The sequence below is a fragment of the Myripristis murdjan genome, chromosome 21 (genome assembly GCF_902150065.1).
Source record: "Myripristis murdjan chromosome 21, fMyrMur1.1, whole genome shotgun sequence".
In the NCBI taxonomy this organism is placed as follows: Eukaryota; Metazoa; Chordata; class Actinopteri; order Holocentriformes; family Holocentridae; genus Myripristis; species Myripristis murdjan.
The window spans coordinates 11,920,521-11,938,106 of record NC_044000.1 but is presented as its reverse complement, the minus strand read 5'-3'; the positions used below and the strand labels follow the sequence as shown (position 1 = coordinate 11,938,106).

Below are 17,586 nucleotides of genomic sequence, written 5' to 3'. Positions count from 1 at the left end.
AAATAAACAAAATTACGTTGAAATTGACTGTTTCAATAAAATTCAAATTGTGCTTAGAGGGAATATTTTCACCGGACATTTAAAAATTACCAGACTTTGGCAGATTTTACCAGTCATAGTCCGGTGATTCCGGTGATAACGGAAACCCAGTGTGGAATATTTATATATATGGAAGAAGAACTGTGTAGTTAACCCGAGCAGCGCCAGACACCATGACTGGAAAAAAGACATCACCGTCCTGGACACATTGTTTGACTGACAGGTGATCAGGTTGGGTTTCCATTACGCTGCCAAACGGTGCCAATCTCCTTTGATCTGACATCAGTTGTGACGGGACAGTCGATATGGAGATACATTTATGTGCTGATTGAGGTTATAGCATTAAATAGTGGTTTTTGTGGGTATTTATTGCATTGTTAATGTGCCTGACAATCTGTGAGGTTTTGTTGACGTGTGCGTACTGCCCGCCGGTCAGCCAAAATTCCACTGCGCCAGCCAGTGCCGGCTTTACCTGTGTTGGCGCTCTAGACAAAATTACTCCCTTGCGCCCTTCGGCGCCCCTCTGCCCGCTAGCGGCGCCCCTCCAGCAGATGGCGCCCTAGGCAATTGCCTATATCGCCTATGCCAAAAGCCGGCCCTGGCGCCAGCCCAGCTCTGCCTTGCATGGAAAGTAGACGTGATTTCAGGAGGCGAGCTTTTGGTGCACCTCGGCGAAGCCTTTTGGCATGAAACTGTCACTGCACCAAGCTGAATCTGTCGACACCTCCCCCTGCTGCGGCGCCACTCCCATCTTGGTGCACCTCGGTCTGCGAAACTTGCAAACTGTCTGCCTCTCGCGTTTCGCTGGTCGAAACTAGCTCTGCGCAGGGTTCGCCTCACTGCGCCACCCTGCACTGCGCAGGGAAACTAGAGCCCTATGATTTTCTCCATTAAATCGTCATATTTCTTCCCCAGACTGGTGACCTTCTTGTCCATATGAGACGCAGACAAGCTAATGTTCTGAATGCTCTCTGCTTGTTCAGCGACCGACGTTTGTAGCTTGGCGATTTCGGGGACGCATTCTTTTCCAATGTCGTCGACCTTCCCCATTCATTTTTCCTCCATTCCCCGTAACATGGGTTGGAGAAAGTCGTTCATTAGCAGCAGAAGTGCTTCCTTCATCGCCTCTCTCAGCATGGGCTGTAGAATGTCCGGTAGCATGTCCGGCGTTATGGGATCGTCATCCATGTTTGTGACTACGGTTGTCCTTTGTCTTCTTCCCAGCATGTAACAGTCTCCAATGTACCTAAGCAAATCAACAAATCATAAAGGGATACTTTAAACTTACTTTGGCGTGAAAAAATGGGCCAAAAGAATGTTAACTTGAGCGTGTTTCTCACAGAGCTCAGGAGCTGCGTCCTACGCTGTCGCCATCTTGGACTCCCCTACTGATACCACATGTTTTGGGCATCATCATGAGCCAATTTCTTTTCTTGTTTTTTCTTCTTTGTTTTGCCTCCTACAGTAGCTCAAGCAGCTCACTGATTGGCCTGTTTGAACTAAAGCCTCCTGCTGCTGAAAGGATTTAAACCAAGGAGCAAACGCTAGGGACAGACTGGAAGGGATGGACACATACAGCGGGACAGTCCTCTAATAATTCGAGGTCGGGTGTCAAGGGTAATGTAATGAGGTAGTTTAACACTGCCACTGCTGTGTTCTTAAATTTGCTCTATTTTAAGAAAGAGGTTTTCGTGACAAATGATGGATAATGTTTCGGCTTTACCGCTGCTTACTCTTTCAGGGATAACTCACACATTGGAACAAAGAATCATCCTCTTCTTGCTTTCTTTGCTGTGGTATTTAGTGATTCTCCTGGGAAATGTTGTTGTTGTTTGCATAATTATAATGGATAAAAGCCTTCATGAGCCTATGTATATCTTTCTGTGCAATCTATGCATCAATGGGCTTTATGGGACAGTTGGCTTTTACCCCAAATTTCTCTTGGATTTACTGTCTTCTCCTGTCATTTCTTATGCTGAATGCCTGTTACAGGGTTTTGTGATCCACTCCTCAACTTGCAGTGATTTGTCAATCTTAGCCATAATGGCCTATGACAGATATGTGGCTATATGCAGACCTCTAGTCTACCATTCCATTATGACAAAACAGAGAATCTCTGCCTTTTTGTTTTTCTCCTGGTTCATACCACTTTTTTGTATGTTCATGAACACAGCCTCAATATTAGGAGTCCCTTTATGTGGTTCACACATAAATAAGATCTACTGTGTCAACTGGATGGTTGTTCAACTGGCTTGCACGACACCCAAAGCAAACTATGTCATTGCATATTTTAATATTTTGTTTTATTTTTTACACGCTGTCTTTATTTTTTTGACTTACATGTGTCTGATCAGGTCATGCTTGTCATCTCAAGAGAAAAGGGGGAAGTTCATGCAAACCTGTGTGCCACATTTAATATCTCTGATCACTTTTATTGCAGCTATTCTTTTAGATTTGTTGTACATGCGATTTGGGTCAACAGATTTACCTCAAGACCTCCAGAATTTCATGGCAATAGAAATTCTTGTTATTCCTCCAGTCATGAACCCCTTCATATATGGATTCAGACTTACTAAAATCCGCAACAGAATCCTGAGTTTATTTCATACAACAAGGAAAGATGTAAAGTGTCAAGAGCAGACTTTTCACATCACTGGATAGCTCTCAACTTAATAGAAATAAATTTGGGATAAAAATCTGTGCAAATCCTTATCTACATTTGAAAACAGAATTGTGATGGCAAGTAAAGTAATGTTTTTCTGTTTCTTGATTATCTCACATCTCACAAATTAGCCTTGTACCTGTTAGTGCTGTAATCATATTTGACGTGAAAGTGTCCTATCTACATTTCACATGAACATACATCTGTCTCTGCATTCTGTGTTGTACATGTTGTACCAGTGATTATAATTTATGTGTACTGGAATCTTTATAATGCTATATATTATATCTATATCTTTCTATAAAAGGAGAAATATCTGTCTGTCTTACGATTTTCTCCACAACTTCTCATCTGATCGACTTCAGACTTTACCGCTTAAGACCGCTGGAAGTGCAGTTTTGAGTGTGAAGTTGTTTGGATGAGCAGTTAGGAACATTTTTTGTTCCCACACTGCCCCTTTTACTCTGGGGCTACCGGATGTTTTATAGTTCTCTACAGTGTTTTGTGTTTTATTGCAAGAGGTAAATCTCTTATTCATCACTGCAATTTATTCCAAAAACTTGTTCATTCTAACACAAAGAATGGTTTTGGGAACACTTTCATGGTGTATGTTGCTATATGCTGCTGACCATTTGACTACTGAGATTTGGAAATGAACTGTAGCAACTAAAGATGCCTGCAAATGTCAGACCATCCTCTCTCACTCTTCTCCCAGGACCCCAAATGACCCTTTCAGGACCAAAAACCCCATCCTGCTCTACTAAAAGCAACGTTCCTCAGACTTTCACCATCAGGGGTCTCTTCAGTTTCCTACAAAGACTCAGAAAAGACACTAATATTGGGAATTATATTGTAACATGTGCTTCAATAAAGTATACATTTTGTGTATACAAGTATATACTTTGGCTAGTATTTTTTAGTTTTAAGCATTATTATGAATACTAGAAAGATTGTTATAATAACTTTAGCTGAGTTGGACACTTTAACATTTGAGTTTGCCGGTGCAATTTTCTGTAGGGGTGTCAAAAGTCTTGTCAGTTCTCATGGATGAAAAGGTAGTTTTCATCTCAGACAGCTCTCAAAAAACATAAACATAAAGGCAGAATGAGTAGGATTTTCCTACGAAAAAAGGAACCAACTCACACAATATAATAATTCGTTTGCCGTCCTAGTAGTGTTGTAGTCAAGAGACTAGAGAATACCAAGACAAAACCAAGACATTTGGAGGCAAGGCCGAGACGAGACCAAGACATTTGGAGGCAAGACCGAGATGAGACCAAGACATTTGGAGGTCGAGACCAATAGGAGACCAAGACCGTATATGTTAAAGAAAAATCCTAACAAAATAGAACAAAATGACAGGTATCTCTTTTAAACTAAGTTTGCTTTTAAACAAATGCAACAGCAACATAAACAAAATGCTGTTGTTTTCTAACCAGCACAACGAGGAAATTTGTTGTTTGACTTCTTGTAAAAAGTATGCCATCATACCTTCTAAAACTGCATTGACCTGACAAACAATGATAATATCATTTCATAAAGAAAGATTAAAATAAAAAGGAGTAAGGCCTAAATTAAACGAACTAAGTGAAAAAAACAAACAAACAAAAAAAATTTCAGCAAGGTTTCTTGAACATGGGTCTTTAACTTAAGCAATTTGAGAATATTTTGCATTTTGATGCTTTGACAGCTATATTTTGACTCATTTCAAGCAATTAAGACTTTTTTTGGTTTATATCTTGAAATAAGATGTTAATCTGGATTTGTCAGGTGAATATGGCTTATAATGAGTGTAAAGAGATTAATACACCTTCATCTGAAATAAGATACACTTTCTTTTAGTTTTTGCATGGGTCTTATAAAAGACACAAGTAGATTTCCAAAGATGCAAAAAATTAAGCACACTCACACAGACAAAGAAAAAACAGCTTAGATGAACAGTTAGATGAACGGCTAGGGTTGCCACCTTTCAGAAATGAAAATAAAGGATGCCTACCTCAGCTCCTCGACCTTGGGGCCACGGCCACTAATTATTTACTTATGTATGACTGTATGTATGTAATGTATTTATTTATTTATTACTGTAATGAATCAGAGTTCTGATTGAGTTGTTCTTCAAATAGGCAAAGGCCACAGTTGATTAATTATATTGTTTATTTATGTTTATGTTTATTTATTCGACTTTAAAAACACAGTAGAGATAGACAGGAAAGGCAGGGGAGCCACCGGGCAGGGGAGCCACCGGGGCGCCCCCTCCTGTCCGTTCTTATGTTTATTCTATGTTGACCCCCTCTTTCATGTTGCCGCATGTCAGCCAGTCCACAATGAGCCACAGAAAAGACGTTTTGCAATTTGCCTTGTACTCGTTGCCACTGACGCTGTCAAGCCACGGGTTAACCTCTTCCCATTCACATCTGTACTTTTGCAAACATTTTTGCTTTTTGGGACGTGGTGGAGTGTCGGGTGTAGCCAACATCTTTAAAACACGCAGGTGCCCTGGTGCGCGCAGTGCCCAGCATCTGTGTGTAACTAGGCAACCCGTGACAGGAGCGGGCAGGCAGGCAGACAGTCACGCACCTCGCATCAGCTTCTCGCTACGCTGGTCCTGCCACGATTAAATTAGCTGCCTTTAACATGTCCTGTGTTTTATTTTGTTCATTATTCAGTGTTGATGTGTGTGTGACAGACGTGTATGGGGCATTTATGAAAATACGGGACAAATTGCGCAACATTTCATTGTCAATTTAAGGACGAGTCTGTATTTTATGGGACGGGTGGCAATCCTATGCATGGCCATGAAGAACTTATGCAACAAGAGAGAAAGCCAGCCAGAGTTTGCCAACATTTTTCATGTCGATTTCCCGGAGACGCCAAACATAACCACTGCTTCTCCAGCTGTCTTCATCCACTCTGCGTGTTCAGGGGGCGTGTCACTCAAGGTGTCGCAAAGGCTGTGCTACACCAGGAAGGCAGCAGCTGCACTTTTCTTTTTTCTCATAGCAAAGTAGTGAGAGGCTGGTCTCAACCAGTCTTGATCAAAAATCCCGAGTCTGCCCAGTCTGAGACCGAGACAAGACCGGGTAAAAATGCCTTCGATTCCGAGACGAGACCAAGCCCCTCAAAACGTGGTCTCAAGACCGGTCTCGAGACCAAGACCGATCTCAAGTACTACAACACTACGTCCTAGGAAACATAAACACTTTTTTGTAATGCCCTTATATTTTGAAGATGTGAGGTTAGGATTATCTTTGTAGGAAACATCTCCTGGATGCACTGGGACGCATCCTCAGTGATGTATCCTGGGGTCATCGGGTGTTTTGGGTCTCGCAACATCATACACCCTCGCCCAGGCAACCCAGCCGGGGGTGACCAGTCCCTGACTTGCATCCCAGTAGCAACCTACAGATCAGCCCTCTTAATCCACAGCCACCTAGTGGCCAGCCGAGGACTTTGCAGAGTGATCGTCCTGCCAAGCCTCTACAGCCAACTTCTATGAGCTCGTAGAATGTCCTCCAGCCCCTGTCCCTGCACTCCTCCTCCAGTTCCCGGTAGCCTACTTGGTGTGTTTCTTCTCGTTGGCTTCCTCTATCCACTCTTCCCAAGGCACTGTAAGTTCCAGCATGATCAGATGTTTTGAAGCCTCCGAGGTGATGATCATGTCTGGCCGGAGAGATGTTATTGCAATGTGCTGGGGGAACTTAAGCTCTTTGCCCAGGTCGACCTGCAGCTGCCAATCAGGGGCTGCATGGAGGGGCTGCACGGAGGCCTAATGTTGTCTGTGGTCGTGTCCGGGATTTCTCTCCAGCCTTGATGAAGGGGACTGCCTTCTTCAGAGTGTGATGGTGTTTGCTGGTGTTGATGGCTAGGGGTATACTCTCAGCGAGCACCTTGAGCAGCCATCAGCCAGAGCCTTTGGGCAGCTGCTGAGGAGATGTTCGAAGGAGCCTCTTCCAGAGCAGAAGGGCCATGAAGGTGTTTCGCTCTTCCCCCAAACATGGAGGTTTGCTGGGCTTGGGAGGACATTGTAGACCGCCTACACAAGGAAGTGGATGCGATGGAAGTCTGCCTGCATCATGTCTGACCAGATCACTTTGCGCTGCAATGTGCTCTCTCTCTCTGCACACTCACTCTTCCTCCTCGACTGCTCGGACCTCCTCCTGGAGTAGCTGGTGTCTCTCCTTGCCCCGGGCCTTGCTGACATGAGTCTTTGGGACGTAGCCCAGGCCAGCTCTCCCTGTTGCCAAAACCCCCACCAGCTCCTTTTGCCTTAGGCGTGACTCTGCCACCTCCACTGCCTTCCCTGCTTTCCATTTCCTTCCTGTCCTCACCTCAGTCCCGGCTGATGAAACCTTGCAGTCCCTGGAATCCCTGTACTGTAGGGCTTCTCTTGTGCGTGTCACCTTGAATTCTTCAGTGAGCCCACTAAAGGGTAGCCACAGAGGGTTACTCATCCCATACAGCGCATCGCTGGTGAGACTGCGGGGAAGGCCCAACCACTTCTGAAGAAAACTGCTGATATTCCTTTCAAGGGATTCCACAGTTGTTATTGGGACTGCATAGATGAGGAGAGGCCACAAGACATGGGGTAGGATTGAGTGGTGGTAGATCCAGGCTTTAAATCTACCAGTGAGGCCGGACTTGTCCACCTTGGTGAGCCAAGCTCCAAGTTCTTCACTTGACTTCTTGATGGCAGCAGAGTCCTTTAGGGTGGAGTCAAAGAACTTGCCCAAGCACTTGACTGGTTGCTCCAAGATGGATGGGATTGCTATTCCTGAGATGTAAAAACGGAATTTGTCAATCACACTCCCCCTCTTCAGCACCATGGACCTCGACTTGGAGGGCTTGAAACTCTTCCTTGCCCACGTGATGAGTTTCTCCAGTCCTTGCAAGATCGACCTGCTCCCTGAGACTGATGTAGTTGTGATGGTGAGGTCATCCATGTATGCTCTTATAGGGGGCTGTCAAACACCTGACTTGGATAGGAGCCCTCTACATTCCACCTCAGCTGCCTTGACCACCATGTTCATCACTAGGGCAAGGAGTGTAACAGAGATTGTGCAGCCTGTTATTATTCCTTTGCCTAGGTGGTGCCAGTCCGATGTTACTGACCCAGAAGTGACCCTGAGCTTGAAATTATTGTTATAATGCAAGATCAGGTCCTTGATCTTACTGGGAACAGTAAGTAACAGTGGAGATGTAGTGCAAGCTCAACCAGTTTGTGTGGGATGGACCCGTAGGCGTTGGTCAGGTCCAACCACAGCACAGCTACGTTGCCTCTGTTCTCATGGGCCTCTCTAATGAGCTGTGTAACTACACCGGTATGCTCTAGGCAGCCCGGAGCTCCAGGAATCCCACCCTTCTGCACTGAAGGGTCGATATAGTTGTTTTTGAGGAGAAACTCGGTCAGTCTTCTGGAGACGATGCTGAAGAACGCCTTCCCTTCCACACTCAGTAGTGAGATTGTCCGAAACTGGTTGATGTTCTTTGAGTCCTCCTCCTTGGGAATCCAGACTCCCTCTGCACACCTCCACTGGTCGGCTACTCTCCCCATTTGTCAGTTCACCTTCAAAGCCTTCCACAGGTGCCTGAGAAGTTCTGGGCAACGCTTGTAGATGAGATAGGGTACACCACTGGGGCCTGGGCAAGATGCTGAGCGGGCTGCCTTGATGACCTCTTCAACTCCTTCAGACTTGGCTCCAGCAGCTTGAACTCTGCTGTTGGTGGGGCAGGGCTGATGAGAGCTTTGTTGGGTCCCAAGTCTTGTTCCCTCAGTGGATCGCTCGTGGTGTTCTGGAGGAAGTGATTCACTTCCTCTGCTGAGCATTCCAGCCACTTCGCTTGTTCCCAAGTAGCTGTTTAACAAAGCGGAAGGGATTGGCAATGAAGGCCACGCACTTCCTGGCTCTCTCTCGTCCTATGCCACTTTGTTCTGTGGAGGGTTTTCAACTTCTTCCGCAGGATCTCATACAGTTCTTCTAAAGGTTGCTTCTCCTCCTTTAATGTTTTGAACTGTTTCTTGAGGGTTCAAAGCTCCTGGCGCAGCTGACGGATCTTGGTGGCCCTGCGGTTCATGATGTAGGAGGTGGTGGTCTTGGTGTTTCCTTTCTCGAGCACGCCAAATCTTTCTGATGCATAGCTGACAATGATGGTGGACATTGCTTGGAGTCTGTTATCAACATCTCCTTTAGCTGTGGCTTGGATGATGTTGGACACATCCTCATCAAACTGCAGCCACTCTTTCCATCTGCTGGCTGGGGGCCACTTAATCCGCTGCTGTGGAACTACTCTGCTTGAATTGAGAGAATTCAGAACATGGAGGGACTGGGCTCTGTGTGGTGCCTCCTGGCCGGGCTCCTCCTGCGTCTCACCAGGTTCGAGACCTGTGCGTTGCACCTCGCTCTCCCGCACCAAACATTTCACTCTGGCCTGATGGATTTTTAGCCCATGCTGATTCTTGCACAGCTTGCTGCAAATGCATGCTATATTCGTAGTCAGTTTGTTTGCTGGGGTCGTTAACCTTAGGTCCATCCGATTGGAGATCTCATTCTCCCCCCTCTCGGGATCTCCTGGGTGTATCTCTCTGTAGGGCTTTCCGTAGCTTGTTGGGGTTCTTTCTCACGAAAGATACAGGCTGGGGTGCTAACCCATACTGTCCCCGGTGCCGTCTTTCCGAGCCGTCAACTGTCTCTCCAGTAGTCTCCAAACTGTTCTTGGTTGTCACCTAGTCTTTTCCTAGGCTTAGCCAGGCTTTAACCTTGTAGGAAACATCCCCTGGATGCACTGGGACGCATCCTCAGTGATGTATCTAAGCACACACCCAGTGCGCAGATCACCAACCTTATACAGACCAGCCAGGTAGCGGGAAAAGCCTGATTATTAAAAGTTTAAAAAAAAATTAAAAGAGAGAGAGAGAGAGAGAGAGAGAGAGAGAGAGAGAGAGAGAGAGAGAGAGAGAGAGAACCTCACATTTTGAATATGTGAGGTTAGGATTATCTAAGGACACCCAGTGCACAGATCACCAACCTTATACAGACCAGCCAGGTAGCGGGCAAAGCATGATTATTAAAAATAAAAAAAGAGAGAAATAGAGAGAGAGAGAGAGAGAGAGAGAGAGAGAGAGAGAGAGAGAGAAACACACTAAAATCAAAGGTAAAGCTTTAATGTTGTTACTTTGCGTTTTGGTGGTGTCTGTGGCTGCTAATGATTGTTCAGTGAATTTTGCTTCCAGTTCCCATGAATCCTTGATTGGGCCCTTTAAGTGTATATTAGAGATCCCAGCAAACTAGCTGGAAGAACCTATTTCAATACTCCAGGAGGGCAGAACTTTAGCCAAGGGACTCATTAAGTTAAAAAAAAAATCCCTTTTAATGCACTACACTGCTGGGGAGGATTTCATACAACCTCATGTCCAAAAAAAAAAAAACAAAAAAAAACAGCCTACATTAAGCTAGTGAGTAGACTATCCATTCCAGTTCCCTGTTCTCTTTGTCCTGTCTTGAAATTTTAGCTTATGTTGTAGGTGTATTTTATAGTGTTTTTTTTTTTTTTTTTTTTTTTTTTTTTTTTCCATAGATTGGCTTTGAACTATCTTCAGTTTAGGGTTAGGGTTGGGCACCCGGCAGCAGTTAGCTACCTCAAGTCAAGCTCCTCCAGACCACTCACTGGCCAGTTTGAACTTCCAACTCATGTTTTGCTGTAGTCAGACAGCATATAAGCAGATGATGTGGGAGGACAGCAGGTACTACGGCAGATTGAGACATACAGCACAGGATGCAGTCTACCTCTACCTCTGCATATTTGGTAGATTGGTAGGTAACACTAGTGGTACTAGATTCAAATTATTTTAATGTTTTCCTTGTATGATGGATAATGTTTCCATCATAAAGATGTTCACTCTTTCAGGGTTAAGTGAGACAACAGACCACCGAGTCACTTTGTTCTCTCTCACATTGTTGTGTTATGGCGTGATTTTACTGGTAAACATTTCTCTCATCCTGACCATTATCATGGATAAAAACCTGCATGAGCCCATGTATATTCTGTTGTGCGCTTTTTGCATTAATGGGCTTTATGGGACTACAGGCTTCTACCCCAAATTCCTCCTGGATCTACTGTCTCTGTCTCATGTTATCTCTTATTCTGGATGCCTTGTTCAGGCTTTAGTAATGTACTCGTTTGCTTGCAGTGATCTATCTATTCTTGCACTTATGGCCTATGACAGATATCTGGCCATATGTCGACCACTGGAGTACCACTCTATCATGACTAAACAGAGACTGTCTCAGTTAGTAAGTTTCTCATGGATAATACCTTTTTGTATTATTTCCATTAACATTCTGCTGACTTCTCGACTGACACTATGCAGTTCAAAGATTCAGAGACTCTACTGTGTGAACTGGATAATTGTTAAACTTGCTTGCTCTTATGTTGACACGACTGTTAACACTATAATTGCATACATGACAATAATATTTTATGTCTTTCATGGTTTCATGATAGTTTGGTCTTATATGTATTTGCTCAAAACATGTATGAATTCTATTGAAAACAGGAGGAAGTTCATGCAAACATGCGTGCCACATTTATTCTCTTTGCTCACTTTTCTCGTTACCATAGTCTTTGATGTAATGTACATGCGATTCGGCTCCAAAGATTTACCTCAAGTGTTTCAAAATTTTGTCGCAATGGAATTTCTTCTCATTCCTCCGGTTATGAATCCCTTAATTTATGGTTTCAAACTGACCAAAGTGCGGAACAGAATCCTGGGCTTCCTTTGTGGTAAAAGTAAATAGTTATAGGCACTTTTGAGGAAACCTGGAAGTCTTTACTGTGTATGTGTGTATATGGCATAGTGTACAGGGTTACCACTGCGCTCTTACACTCCTGGTGCGCAGTCCAAGCAAAAATCACAGAAAGGAAGAAGTTATGTTATATGGCATAGTGCATCATATTTACACCTGCATTTTGCTGATGTTCTAGCCCAAAGTACAATGATACTTAATTTCTGACCCCTGTCCATTTAGGTGTGGCCATCTCAGCTGATAAAAGTATAGCAAATGATATGTGGATTTGCATATCAGTGTATAATAAATACACTGTAATTTAGAATAATAAATGGAATAATAATTGTTAGTCTCTAAATGAAGAAATTAAAATGACACTATTTTGAACAAGGATGTTGATATAGATTTTTTCATAATGTTAGCACATGCACAAATGTTACACCACTTAGAGAGACATACAAGGGACATCTAAAAAAAAGCAGGTGTAGCAAAGAAATGGAGTTCATGCATAAAGAAAGAAAAACAACATGACTTAGTAAGACATGAGGGAATATGACATGTGAAACCAAATGTCAAAAAGTCAAACGTTAACACAAGATGCCAAATTGAAAATATTTACATGTGAGCAGGGCCGAGCTGGAAATTATAATACGCCTGATGTTTTTTTGTTTGTTTGTTTGTTTGTTTGTTTTGTTTTGTTTTGTTTTTTTCCCCCCCCAAACTCTTCTCATGCACAATTTATTAACAGGTCTGACCACAGCAGCGCATTGGTTCTGAGAAAACCAACATCTACAAAACTTTTCATATTATAAATCATGCAATACAGGCTTCCCTTCAAATCAATGGTAAAATGTGAAAAAAAAAAAAAAAAAAACTGAGCAAATATTTTGCAAATATGTGGTTTGAATACCTGCTGTTAAAGGGCTACTACCTTGAGAAGCCTTACAGAAATAACCAAGAGCAGCCTTCAAATGCATGAATAATCTCCCTGCCATCGCTCAATAGTTTTATATACTGGTTAATGAAAAAACACCCACACAGGGCTCCTTATCTTTCAGGGAAACTGCACCAAGCTCAAGCTGTGGCGTTTATGCAACAAATATTTGACCTTATGTCGCCCTCTTGTGTACTCTTCTGTTATTACCGCACAAGAGGTCTCTCCCTCTTGCCTGTTGAAGGTTCATGACATTGCTGACCAGTGAAACCCACTCTCCAGTTTTGATTATTTTCATATTTTAACTTAATTGGAGTAATTACATGCTGCCCTGTGGATTCAGAAATTTCCACAGCCACTGGAGCTATGAAACATTTAAAAAACAAATTATATACACAGAAAAATATACAGTTGCCAAGCTGGAGACAAGACTGTTTTTCCCAGTTTCTGAAAAGCTGATATTATGGAGATATAAGGTGTATATATACATATATAAGATTTTTTGTTGGACAGCATCAAAGAGCAAATGGCAATAACTAAATTAAAATTGAGTGTCAAGGCTGTATTTTGAACCATATCCGAATGTATTATCTGTTTATACATTTGTTTGAGTATTGGGACATACAGAACTTAATGTCAGTGATGCACTCAGTGCAGGCTGACTTGCATTGAGTGCAACAGCAAGAATTTTTTTCCAAAGATTATTTTTCACTTTGTTTTTGATAGTGACAGTAGAGAGAGACAGGAAAGGCAAGGGAAAGAGAGGGATGATATGCAGCAAAGGGCCCAGGCCATAATCTAACGTATAGTTACTTGAGTACAGTTCAGTGTAAATAAAATAGGAAACCTGGGATGCAACACTTTCTGCAGTTTCCCCAGTCATTCAAACATCATGTTCACAGGATGTCCTCTCCTTAAACATTGTATTGGATTGTTTTATCAAATCATGAACATGTTGCAAAACTGAAAACTTGTAACACACAGCAGGGATGTTTTCCTTTTCTTGTTCTTGTTTTTCTGTTCATGTGTAAATAATAATTAATTAATAAAGTCTGAAAAAAGTCTTTGGGTGGACAGAAATTTGGCTCCAAACAGCAAAATGAAATGAGGCCAGTGTGAGAACATGTTCACTCAATAGGCCTATATGCCTGTATGGAAAAGGTGAAATAAAATAAAATAAAATGAAATGAAAAAAAAATCCTTTAACCTTTATGTATTTCATTTAAAGTCATTAATTGAGAGTAACAAAATATTTCTTCCTAAATACATGTGTGCCATCCTCTGTCTAAAATTAATTAATTCATTAATTCATTCATTTATTTATTTATTTATTTATTTATTTATTTTTTACTTGATTCTAAAAATCACTAACTCACCAAGTCCACACTACACTAGAAAGACGCTGTCATTAATTCCCTGGAAAAAGACAAGTGCTCTTTTTCTGGTCAAGGATTGAAGCTAAAACGGAAGCCAAACCTCTCCAAAGATCTTCTATGGAGAAGATGACTCAGTGGGTAAAAACGACTGGTCCTCCTTGTATAGAGTGGGGGTCTTTCAGCAATGGTTGTACTTTCATGATTTTAGGATTACATTACAACATATAATCTGGGAATCCAATGCAAATTACAAAACTCTAGACACACTTTAAAATGTTCATGTAATGGTGACATGGCCAGGGACACAGCACCCCGTCTGAAGCTGGTGTGATCAACACATGTTCGACTGGCAGGTGAGGAGGTTTGCAAACTCAAAACAAACCGAAACAACATCCAGTTTGAGAGAATACTGCCAAATGAACAGAAACTGTCCTAAACACTGGAGACAGCTCATTTCTGTTAACCACAGTGATCAGTAGAAATCAGCAGAATGGAATCAACAATTATTGATACACTGTATTATAATTATATTATTGTATAAGAATCAGAATGGCTTCATGAGCATTTACAAGGTGACGTGTTGAAAAAGCACATGTATTAAGAATTGATTTATACATACATATTCTAATTCTAATACATTCATTCATTCATTCATCTTCTTAACCGCTTATCCTCACTAGGGTCGCGGGGGGGTGCTGGAGCCAATCCCAGCGCTCATAGGGCGAAGGCAGTGAAACACCCTGGACAGGTCGCCAATCCATCGCAGGGCTAATTCTAATACATTTTAGTTGTAAATTTTAATTTCAAATTTTTTATTCTCTATTCAACATTTTAAAAATACAGTGTGAAAGAAATACACACACACACACACACACACACACACACACACACGCACACGACAGAGCCAAGATCCTGTGGGACTTCCAGACCCAAACTGATAAGCTGGTGGTGGCTGATCAACCAGACATCGTGGTGGTCGACAAACAGCAGAAGACGGCAGTAGTGATAGATTAGTGATCCCAAGCAACAGCAACATCAAGAAGGAGGAACAGGAGAGGCTCAAAAAAAAAAAAGAAAAAAAAAAATACCAAGGGCTGAGAGAAGAGCTAGAGAAGATGTGGGGAGTGAAGACAACAGTGGTGCCGGTGGTAGTCAGAGCTCTCAGGGCTGTGACCCCCAAACTGGGAGAGCGGCTCCAGCAGATTCCAGGAACAACATCTGAAGCCTCAGTCCAGAGGAGCAAAGTCCAAAGCAAAGAATTTTGTGTGTGTGTGTGTGTGTGTGTGTGTGTGTGTCTTCCAAAAATATTCTGTCATTTGGTGAGCTGATGATGGTGGTGGAGAGCGCTTTGAAACGTGCCAGTCCAAAATCTCCCACACATGTTCAACTGGGTGGTTAAGCCTTTTTTTTTTTTTTTTTTTTTTTACAGTGGCAGCTACCAACCTAAAAAAAGGCCTTGCCACCCCCTAGATCTGCCAGTGCCTACATCACTGAAAACCTGCAGAAACAGCATGTGTCTAAACACTGTGTTTCAGCAATAAATCTGCCTGCAGAGCTCTTATTTTTCTGTTGAGAAGGCTGTCCTAGCTGCACAGAGCTACTTTGCTGTCATTTCTTCTTCTTCTTCTTTTTTTTTTTACTCCATGTTTCACAGTATGGCAGCACTTAAAAATAGAATAAAGTAGTAATGTTACGACAGTACAGTTGTAGTGTCATAAGAATCATTTTGTAATATCAGCCTATGAAAACAGATTATCATTACAATATTATTGAAATAAACTTGTAATAATACAAGAATAAAGTCCTCAAATTTACTGTGGTCCTAATATTGGGATTGCATAAATTGACCTTTATACATTTGTGTTCCAATCAACCACATTGTTCTTAATGAAAACTTATGTTTGCAACAGTAAGCCCTATCTTTTTCCCTTCACATAAATTCATGGAGAACAGATCTAATTGACGTTTTATGTCACTGCCGCGTTTCCAGATCCTGTTTGTCGCAGTCACCCGGAAAAGGCAGCCGGAGACACTGAACGAGAGAGGGAGTGAGAGCTCTTCCCTTCAGCCCTCTTTCCTCCGCTGGAGCACTCCACCTCGATGAAAACATGACGTCTGCCTCCACGTTTCGCGCTCACGGTGAGCGAGCTGCCCAAGTGCCCAGAGAAACACACCGAGACCGGAAAATAGGATATCTTACCTTCAAAATAAAAGGGGAAGAGTGTCTTGAATTTGAGACATATATAGATAGATAAATAGATAGCTAGAAATATAATGTATTGTCAAATGTGAAACAAACATTAATATCTCACCCACAGAACTTGAAATGGAGTAGAACGCACTTTCCCATTCAAATCAACACGAAGGTCAACCTATTCCTTTTATTTACTACTGTCGGTAAGCAGCCACAGCACAACATCCAATGGGTATGACAGGCTCTTATTGCCCTATACATATACAATTGCCATTTTATTCTGGACTAGCAAAATGACAACGACAAACACTTAAACACCCATTTTTCCCCATTCAAATTTTGTGATCTGACCGCTTCAAGTCCCCATGACATGACCTCACATGACCTCTACTTCTTAAATGGCGACATCATCCCGCACTATTGGGTGTAAATTAATGGTGGGTGTAATTTCAACCAATAAAACCTTAACAAATCCTCTAGCATCCTCTCTTGTCCATTTATCCCTTCAAATAAAATCGGTTTGCACTTGTGAAAGATCCTTCCCTGAATCATGTTCCACCAAAACAACGTGTTTCAACGGGAACTACAAAAAAATCAAGAAAGTCCATTTCATAGGGGTCTTTAACCAAAATATACCCCCCAAAAAAAATGTATACTGTTTTTTATTTAACTGTATGAGGTTATAGTTTATATTTAAATAATAAATAAATTAATGGAGGATTTTGGATTATTAGTATGCTATATTTTCAAAAGACACCATCCCAACAAATGCTCGTTGAAGGTGGTTTTATTTTGAAGTGTGGGACCGGAAGTCTTGTGTCCGTTGTTATTGTGCGTTGACACTCGTCATTGAGCGACACCGCGAGAGTATTCCAGGCCAGCGGCGGAGACTCGGAGCACTGCGGTACATGCGCCTGTTCAGCCTCGGCTCTCCCCTCCACACACTTCCCCCCAGCAGCAGCAGAGCACACGGAGGCCGACACACGTCTGAGCTTTGATGTGAACTTGCACGGAGGATTGGAAGGGACCCGGGAAGCCTCAGTTTGTGCTGCTACACAAGCCGTGAGTACGCTGTTTACGTCTTTTTTTTTTCCTTTTTTTTTTTGGGTAGCGCGGCGGGCGACAAAACAAACGGGATAATATGCTTGTGTGTCCGGCTGTGTTTATGTAATGGTAATCCCTCAGACCAGCGGAGCCATTGGCATTCACTGGGCAGAAATACATCACGTGTATACACAATATTTACTTTTAGTGTAGGCGTTGTTGAATTGCCTTCCGTGTAGGCAGCGCGGCGGTGGGCTTTATGGCTGTCATCGTCTCTCCTCTGGACCCTGTCAGTGCTGCCTGGGAAGGTCCAGCCGGGAGACCGCATCATGTAGCTGACAAAGACACAACACGATTATTAACCCAGCGTTAACTCCACATCATGGTGGAGGTGGTGGTGGTGGGGAAAACACATGGAAATATTATGCAGCTATGCCCTTCTGCTTACAAGCCAGCCGTGCCGTGTAGGCTACGCAAGACGCCGCTGAACAGCGCATGATTTTTTTTTAGCAGAGAGGAGAAAATAAACAGAATTAATAATGCACACTACAGTA

The 17,586-nt window shown here is 42.7% G+C and overlaps 3 protein-coding genes and 1 pseudogene across 5 annotated transcripts in view; 3 read left to right on the top strand and 1 right to left on the bottom strand.

Moving 5' to 3' along the window:
- Positions 1–1,737: 1,737 nt before the first annotated feature.
- Positions 1,738–2,700, top strand: LOC115380192 (olfactory receptor 1D2-like). Its single transcript, XM_030081281.1, has one exon. It carries the CDS (start codon positions 1,738–1,740, stop codon positions 2,698–2,700), a length of 963 nt encoding a protein of 320 aa, XP_029937141.1.
- Positions 2,701–6,033: 3,333 nt separating this feature from the next.
- Positions 6,034–9,229, bottom strand: LOC115380191 (uncharacterized; annotated as a pseudogene).
- Positions 9,230–10,560: 1,331 nt separating this feature from the next.
- On the top strand, positions 10,561–11,493 carry LOC115379753 (olfactory receptor 1D2-like). The gene has a single exon (XM_030080616.1). It carries the CDS (start codon positions 10,561–10,563, stop codon positions 11,491–11,493), a length of 933 nt encoding a protein of 310 aa, XP_029936476.1.
- Positions 11,494–16,855: 5,362 nt separating this feature from the next.
- adarb1b (adenosine deaminase RNA specific B1b) overlaps positions 16,856–17,586 on the top strand; it is a 136,168-nt gene continuing 135,437 nt past the window's right edge. For all 3 annotated transcript variants that reach the window (XM_030080614.1, XM_030080615.1, XM_030080613.1), the window contains exon 1: positions 16,856–17,050. The gene's annotated coding sequence lies outside the window, so the exon portion shown is untranslated. The remainder of the gene's footprint in view (positions 17,051–17,586) is intronic.